At 37.9% G+C, this 9,224-nt stretch overlaps 1 protein-coding gene across 1 annotated transcript; it reads left to right on the top strand.

The window, feature by feature from the left end:
• The first annotated feature begins 66 nt into the window (after window positions 1–66).
• LOC111872721 (calcineurin subunit B type 2) lies at window positions 67–5,959 on the top strand. Its single transcript, XM_023866878.2, has 6 exons — window positions 67–177; window positions 353–392; window positions 473–649; window positions 1,491–1,612; window positions 3,307–3,429; window positions 4,143–5,959. Exons 1-6 carry the CDS (start codon window positions 175–177, stop codon window positions 4,188–4,190), a joined length of 513 nt encoding a protein of 170 aa, XP_023722646.1. The 5' UTR covers window positions 67–174; the 3' UTR covers window positions 4,191–5,959.
• Window positions 5,960–9,224: the final 3,265 nt, after the last annotated feature.

The following is a 9,224-nucleotide window of genomic DNA, read 5'->3' as shown; positions in this document are numbered from 1 at the left end:
GCTTGTCCATTGACTGCATCAAGTAAAGATATCTGTGTACAGGCTCCTGTTCGTAATAGAATGGTGTTGCAATCTAAATTGTTCAAAATCTATGAACCTGATGATTAGTATCTGCACCTGCTAAATATTTTTGATACTAAAGTATTTAAGAAACAGAGATAACTGTAAAAAAAGATGGTTCGTATTAATTGTAACTATGACAGAATTGTAAATTGTAACATAAAAGTTGGGGTAGCCTATAAAAAATGTATCAAGTGTTTCCATGTTGTGTTAAATTTAATGATGTGTAGTTTAGGTTATATTGACTTTTTGGGAGGTTTGTAAATACGCTAATTTTGAACTTTGTTCACAGGGTAATGAAAGTTCTCTGCCAATGGAGCTGTGCTCCAATTGTAAGTAGTATCGCCACTGGTACCTTCTTTAACAGTTTCATTTTATAAAATCACAGTTTTCATAATACTTTGTTTTACAGTTGATGCAGACGAAATTCGCAGGTTGGGAAAACGCTTTCGAAAGCTTGACCTCGATAACTCCGGCTCTTTGAGTATTGATGAATTTATGTCACTCCCAGAATTGCAACAAAATCCTCTTGTTCAACGTGTCATTGATATATTTGATGCTGATGGAAATGGAGAGGTGGATTTTAAAGGTAATTCGTAACTCAGGAATTTCTTTGCTCCTTAGTCCAGTACAGATGAAACAGCTGAACACAGCAGTACAACAAAAACATGTCTGTAATATACTTAATTTTAGTTTGCACTGGATGTCGGTTTTAGACTTGAAAGAGGTTATAAGTCTTTTTTAATGTGTACTAACATTTGTGGCTAATCCAATATGTTTATATGTTATAGTTGCCATATGTACTGTAAAGGGTAATCAGTTATAATCAAGTGAGAATTAGAAGGGGAAAGTTGTGGCATATTTAATTTGCAAACTTATTCATGTGGTAAAGTGTCATGACTTTGTAATACTGTAACCTAGACTGTGCTTAATGGTTAATGTTATGATAAAGTTCTGGAACATTGTAAGATTTTGGTTTGGATTCATACACTACGATCAGTATGCCATGGTAAAAAAGAAAAGGTAAAGTTGACTCTGTACTTTACTAATTAAACACTACACCATGAAGGTGTATGGGGAAGTGCATGTATAGATCCACATTTGCTTGACCTCAGCACTACCTGGAGGTGAGTGGTCAGCTTCATGTCACAGCCACTTTGCCCCCAGGGAAAGAGCCCCCCGTACCCATTGGATAGGAGGTTGGGTGAGCCCCAAAGCCAATCTGGACGACGTGGAGAAAATTCTTGACCCCACCAGGACTCGAACTCTGACTCCTCAGTCGTCCAGCCCATAGCCAGTCACTATACTGACTACACTATCCCGGCTCCCTCAGTGTGTCATGAGAGTCAGTAAATTGTCTTGAAGGTTAAAGAAGATTAATGTATTTAAAAATGTTCCATTTATAATTTATTTTCTTTGTATATTTACAGAGTTCATCCAGGGTGTGTCACAGTTCAGTGTTAAGGGTGACAAAGAATCAAAGTTGAGATTTGCTTTTAGGATCTATGATATGGATAATGATGGCTATATTTCAAATGGAGAATTATTTCAGGTATTCTGGCCACATGTATTTTTGTGTCAATAACTTTATTACCCTTGCTTCAGTATCAGCAAGCTAACTGGACCATAATGGAGTTGTGGAAGGTAAAATTTGGTTGTTAAGAATTCCCTGTTACCTGCATCAAGGTATGTTGCAAATAAACAAACCAGCTTTTTGGAACTGAGTCCATGAGAAGCCAACTTTTTCTCAGTTAAATTCCCAGCATTTTATGGATCCCAAAGGTTCATTACTGTGTTCACAAGAGCCATTGACTGGTCCCTGTCCTGAGCCAGAAGAATCCAATCTATCCCATCCTCTCTCTCTCTCTCTCTCTCTAGGATCCATTTTAATATTGATCACCCACCTACGCCTTGGTCTTCGCAGTGGTCTCTTTCCTTCTGGCTTTCCCACCAATATCCTATGTGCATTCCTTGTCTCCCCCATGTAATATCTGGCAAGGAGTACAAATTAATGAAACTTCTCATTTTACAGTTTTCTTTTCCCTCTTGCATTCAAATATGGTATGTGCCAAAATATACAGTACTGAAATCAAAAGACGTCCTGTTGATACCACTGTCTATTCATGTGAAGGCCCCTTGCATGACAGAACCTTTTCAGATCCTGAAGAAATGGTCCGATCACCATGTCCCTGTAGCATTCTCGGGTGACAGTAAGGACATTTCCTTCCTCAACCTCAATGAAATAGGGGCCTAATATACCGTGTGCTGAGATGGCACACCATATCGTCACATGTCTACTATGTAGCAGTTTCTGTATTATAACATGTGGCTGCTCAAAACCAAGGAAGCGAGTTATCTGGTGACCACTTCCATATGAGCGGAAATAATACTCAACTACGAATACTTTTTCCTCCGTCAAGAGACCCATTTCCAACAACTGCACAGCACAACTTCCTTTTCACTACTGGGAACGCGTGCGGCTGGAGCTATGCCCCGTCAACAAACGCACATGCACGTTCGAGATGTGCGAGTTTCAGTACTGCATATTTTGGTGCATACTGTATTTTCCAGTCAGTGATTTTCCTATAGAGACACCTTATATTCCGTTCAAATCTCACTGCTTAGTTTCCATTGCTTAGGTAGTTCCAATGAATACTTCAAGAGTCTGAAGCCCTGTATAATATTTTGTGAATGTGCTGATTCATTTACTGTGTGGAGTTGTCAGCCCCCACTCCAACTTCTGAGATGGAAGACCATTCCTTGTCAGCTATCCACGACTGCTTATTCAGTGTGGTTGCAGATGCCCGCCAGAAGTTCCAGAACTGAAAAATAAACAGCTGATGTTATAGTTCTCCCTTGTATGTTCCACTTTAGAGGAGTGTCAGCCATGAGAGGACTGATCCCTCATGTATGACAAATAGTGAGAGTACACTGCCCCAGTATTGGCCCTTAAGAAGGATGAGACTGGCAGGTCATATAACACTAGCCATGCATACAAAGTTTTGGTTTTAATGTCTAAAGGGCAGAAGCCATTTGAATGCATGTGGGAGGACAGTATGTAAACAGGTCTTATAAAATTGGATATGATTGAATTGGCTCAGAATAGAGTGTAGTGGTGGGTGTTTAAGATGAACCTTCAGGTACCATAACAGAGGGGTGTCTTAGCCAGCTGGATAAGTGAAGATGCTGCATTTTGGAGTTTGTAGAAAGATTGCATCAGAATAAAAGTCACTTGTCTGTCAACAGGTTTTGAAAATGATGGTTGGTAACAACTTGAAGGACACACAGCTCCAGCAAATTGTAGACAAAACAATTCTGTTTGCTGACAGGGACGAAGATGGTAAAATTAACTTTGAAGAATTCTGTTCTGTAAGTAAATATGTTTATATTTTGTTTTCACAAAAGTAAATATATTTCTCTATGGAAGAATTAGAAGAGTCATATAAGCCAGCTGAAATATTTAGTAAGGATGAGAGCTTTGCATATTCCAGAAATACTATATATGAATGTCAGTTTTTAAAACTCTTGTAGCTGCATTTTATAAATAAGTAACATGACACAAGTTATAATGTATTTTGGAGCTTGAATAGGCTAAATTCATGAAAATGATTTTATATTCTTAATCATTTTTAAAATATTTTGTGTTACTCTCTTAGAATATGTCAGTTTTCATCACATAATGATGAAATGGGTAATGCAGAAGAAATAAATTATGCAAAAATTTGATCTGGAAAATTCAAGGCAGCCTTGTCTGGTGACATGTAAAGTATTGAAATATTGATTTTGTGATGGTGTCAGGTGATATACTAATGGTAGAAGGAAAGAACAGTCCATGTTGTATGCACCTGCTGTCATTTGAAGGGAATTCGAGTAAGTAGTGTTCGGTTTTCTGTGCAGTTGCATTTATGTCCAAGCAACCTTGACATTTGTGACAGGTACTTATGTAGCAGTGTGTGGCAGTCAAAGGGTTAAACCATCACTCAAAGTGTGCCTTCCATTTACCAGTAGTATAATAATTTTGTTTGGAAAGCACATTATTGCCATCTGTCGTGTTACTTACTGTTACAACCTTTTTGTTCCAGGTGGTCGGAAATACGGACATACACAAAAAGATGGTTGTGGACGTGTAATTTTATTTCATTTCATTCACAAGTTGGACTTACGAAGAATGAACTGCTGCTGTTACCATCTGCTATATCTCAAAATACCCTGTCTTTTGGATGTTAGTTTTTTTCTGAAGGTTACTCCCGTTTTAACTTTCTCCCCAGCACATTTTTTGAATAGCATAAATGTGGAACAGTGTTGCTATATTGTTGGAAATGTTTTTTGTTCTGTATGTGCAGTCTGTGACATGCAGAAATTTTTACCATGTACTATACTAAAATTCTTCGCATGTTTAAAATTGCACAGAGCAGTGTTTTCCAAAATCTTCTGTTTGTGAAATCTCACCAGCCTCAAAAAAGATGGTGAAACATCGCACCAAAACTAAACAGGAGACTTTGTAGAGAAATAAGAAAGAAACAGAACTACTGTTGCCTTTATGGCAGTGTGTTGTGTTAATGCATTTCTTGAAGAGGAATATATTTCAAAAGTTCAGAATGCCAATCACTGAAATACTAGATAATGTACAAGAAACCTTTTCCGAGAACAGTACATTCTGTATACTAGAAATAAACACTGTAACTTAAGAATTCAAAATTCTTGCTTTCAGTGTTCCTGGACCAGAACCCCAACTTAAAATATCTAATTGTGATCAGGAGCAATTTTATAATTTGTAATTTTAATAAACATAACTTATTCACAGAGCTGCATGGTCCCATGGGATGCAGGGAACAAACATTTCTGTAGGCCCTTGCAAGTTCATGTGATTGTGTTCGCTTTCTAACTCTCAAATTATTGTCCATGAGTTGTTGTAAGCCTAAATATTTACTCTTCCATCTCAAAACACTTTTTGCACTAATATACATTATTCATTGTTGTCATTCATTAAATTTGTGTGGTTGAGGGAAGTTTTTCTCTTATTATATACAGTAAGTGTGATGTGTACTGTCCCACCTGGCTCATCTGCAAGAAAAGACAACACACATTATTCTGGTTAGTAACTCACAAAGGGAATTGGGGGTACAACTTCAAGTGACTGCAGACGGGATGTGGGGAAGACAGATCAAACTGTAATCAAGTTCAGTTCTTTTGTGTGTAGATGCAGAAAGCATGGTAGAGTTAGTTGTGTGTTTGTGGGAAGGGAAACTGCCAAGTGTCTACCAAAACTTAAGGCTGACTTCAGTAGAAGAATGTCTCTGCACTCACAATACTACATCCCCACTCTTCATGTTCTCTTTGTATTTTATATATGATTTGAAATGGAACCTCGTAACTGCAACCGTGCAGCTACAGTGATCTTACTTATGGTGTATATACAGTAGTTGTCACTTTGTAGTTCCCCCTTTTCTGAATGGTGCCAAGGGGTAACGAAAAAAATCCAAGCTACTCTAACCTGGTTATCAATTGTTATATTTCCACCAAACTCTTTTGCATGTAAATAATACACATATAATATAAATCTATAGAAATGTTACAACTTAACTGTACAATATTGGATGGTGACCCACCTACAAAAAAATTAATTTATAATTTCATATACATAAGTACTTACTTAGGATTGTTAACTTTTTGCTGGTTCATTAATTTAATGACACTATTAAATGGGCATTGTGGCAATATTTCATGAAAAATTTTATTTATATTTTTAAGTTTTTTTTTTGTTGCATTAAACATGTTTAAAATTTGGTGGGGATCATATTGACATGGTTATGTCTGATTGTAATTTAAAAATGTTTAAACATTTATGTGACTGTAACTTTTTTCAATCTTAAAAATAAATCAAATCCCTTTTATTGTTTGTTTGCATTGTTTTTTAAACTACGTGTAACACAGATGCTCCCATTGACTGTGGTAAATCTGTTACTTGAGTTGCTTCCAGCTTGGGGCCAAGGATGCATTTTATGCATAATTAGTCATGTTATTCCAGCTTCATGCAGATATCCATATTGATTTCTATTCCTCACAAAGATCTTGGTGTTCCTTGAAAAATGAACTTAAGTATGAGTTGCTGAGTTGTGAAGTTCCTATTTTTTTTTTAAAGTTTAGCAATTTCATTATGAAACACACCAGATAACTGAAATAGTGCTTAGTTCTCTTTGAGAAGCTAATAGTGTCTCAGTTACTCCAGAAATTTTCTGCCTTTTTTTTTGGAAGATCCTCCTGCCAAGATTAGTCTGCATCCTGTTCCTTTAAGCTATATTTTAACAGTAAAATCACATCTATGCTGAGAACTTTCAAATGATCTCATCCTTTCAGGTTTCTTGACTAAAATTTTGTATGCATTTTTCATGTACAGTAAAATGTACATGACTGGAACATAAGTTTCTTTCCCACCAATATCCTATATGCATTCCTCTTCTCCACATTCGTGCTACATGCCCTGCCCACCTCATCCTCCTTGACCTCATCATTCTAATTATACTTGGAGAAGAGTACAAGTTATGAAGCTCCTCATTATGCAGTTTTCTCCAACCTCCTGTCACTTCATCTCTCTTTGGGCCAAATATTCTCAACACACTGTTCTCAAACACGCTCAGTGTATGTTCCTCCCTTAATGTCAGAGACCAAGTTTCACACCCATAAAGAACCACAGACAAAATTATAGTTTTGTATATTCTAATTTCTAGGTTTTTGGACAGCATACAAGAAGACAAAAGGTTCTGGACTGAATGGTAGCAAGCATTACCCGAGTTCAGTCTCTTAATTTCCTCCTGAATCAGGTTTTGGAACATAAGGTAATAAATTATAGTTTTGTTGACGGAATTTGTATTATTATACTCCCGCACATCCAGTCACTTATACCATGGTACTGTGGGCTGCTTCCCTGGGAGTAAAGTGGCAGAGCATGAAGCTACTGCTCACCTCCATGTAGTGCTGAGGTTAAGAATGGTGGAACTATACCGCCACTCCCGCATACATCTTAATGGCGTGGTGCTTAATTAAGCCCAAGGATATTATCTTTTATGCTTTCTGACAATCCTGACCTCTCATTGTCTGGTAAGTGTGAAGGCAGGAATCAATATTTTAGATGAAGATCACTGTTTTGCATTCAAGTATATCATAAAGATGATGTGACATGACATCCACAATTTATAGTGGGGTCTGGTGAATTACCAACTTTCCTCATGGGGCATAATCCTCCTTGAGAAGTTAACAGTTGAATGTAATGCAACTGTAATACCATGTAGTTCAGAAAGAGCCTACATTTTGGAGGAACATATTCAGAGTAAAAGAGTATGCCGAGTGAGAAACCAGCAGAAGGCAAAAGCTGAGTTGAAGATGGAGGTGATATGTTCTCCAAAATTTTGGCCTCTCTCCAAACTACATAACATTGCAACCCACAAGGCCATAATCTCCATGGTCACTGCCCTCAGAACATGAAATCCAACATGTTAATAGTTGCTCAGAATGTCAAGTAGTTTCCTGCCTTTTATGTATCCTGAAGATGCACTTCTCTGTTAACAGAATTTCTGTAGATCCTAGATATGTGGTTCACCTCCAGTCTCCTCAAGCTAGACCCACATAATTCCATTTTTAACACACTCTGGTCTATAACAGTTTTCCCACAGCATTTCCAGGTGAACATTGTGCTAATGGCTATCTGTCCTTGTCTTTGAGATGCACATAGTTATATTGCTTTGCAGGTAGATGGCATATAAGGTATAAAAAATGACAGAATTTTTGTTCTTAAAAGTCAAGACATTCTGGGCATCATGGCTGGTTGACAGGGACTGAAGCAAACCTAACTACCTGGTAGGGACTATGTTACCAATAGTTTGCCACTCATTCTTGTCCTGAGTTGGCACATCACACAATCATACAGCTCCAACTTTGTCAAAGGTGACTGCATTTGGAAAAATATTTGCACAAAATCCATCTGATCTGAAACCAGAGACTGTATATAGTCACTGATTTGCCCCTAAATAACCAGGTAACCTTCATACTCAAAATTCTGAAACCAGAACATACATAGCACATTTAATTAACATGTTACTGTATAGGTCTGTGGTCTAAGAGTTCCTGGCTACAGATCCAGAGGTCCCAGGTTCGATTCCCGGCGCTACCAGATTTTCTGAGAAACAGTGGATCTGGAACAGGGTTCACTCAGCCTTGTAAGGAAAACTGAGGAGCTACTTGAATGGGAGAGTAGCACCTTTGGTCTAGAAAACCGAAATTAACAGCCGTGGGGATTCATTGCTCTTATCATATGACACTCTCTATCCGCAAAAGTTGGCACTAACTTCGCTGACAAGCAGCGGCTGCGTGGTCGGTAGAGTTCGCTTGTGGACTACAGCCACAGAGTTTGTTTGTTACTGTATAGGTAATGTTGCCACCTGCCATGAGAATGCAAAGGAAGTATGGAGGCAAGGCTGTACACATCCTTTGCCCTAGGACTAAAAGTTTCATTGCTCTGTGCCAACATCCTACAGATCAGAGTTCAAACAAGTTGCTGAATACTTCCCCATATGGTCTTTTACTCATGCTCTAGCACCTTGTGTTCAAATCCAAGTAAAACTACAATTAACATTGAACATCCTCTGACAGGAATTCACAACAGAAAGAAAATCTGACATGATGGTTTATTCTGACTTAAAAGTGCCCCTGTACATTTCTGTGCCAAAGATCTCTGATTGGCATTATCCTGTTCAGATTTTTCCACTTGCCTTTTCATTCTTTTTGACAAAAAGTACATTTTTGTCAGTGTGAGGAACTTCGGGTTCCAACCATGTTGGTACCTCTCCTAGCAGTCATCATTATACCATCAGTATAGGAGTCTGCCCTCACCCCAGAAATGGACACACTGCTGAGACTAGTACAGGAGACCACATAATGTCAAACATGTCTTAAATGGAGGAATTACCCTCAACAAAATACAATGCTTAAGTTCAATTCCCACAGGCTTAAACCACCTGCTCTAATAATTTCACAGACTTCCTGCCTTTATCACACCTGATAAGAGCTTCATTAGTATGGTGAGCAGTTAACATCAATGCAGGCATGGATAATGCTATCACTCAATTCACAAATTCTGGTGACAAGAGACAAATGAAACTAAATGGGGT

Source organism: Cryptotermes secundus, unplaced genomic scaffold (assembly GCF_002891405.2).
Source record: "Cryptotermes secundus unplaced genomic scaffold, Csec_1.0 scaffold1013, whole genome shotgun sequence".
Classification (NCBI taxonomy): Eukaryota; Metazoa; Arthropoda; class Insecta; order Blattodea; family Kalotermitidae; genus Cryptotermes; species Cryptotermes secundus.
The sequence above is the reverse complement of the archived record's forward strand: the minus strand, read 5'-3'. Positions and strand labels throughout refer to the sequence as shown.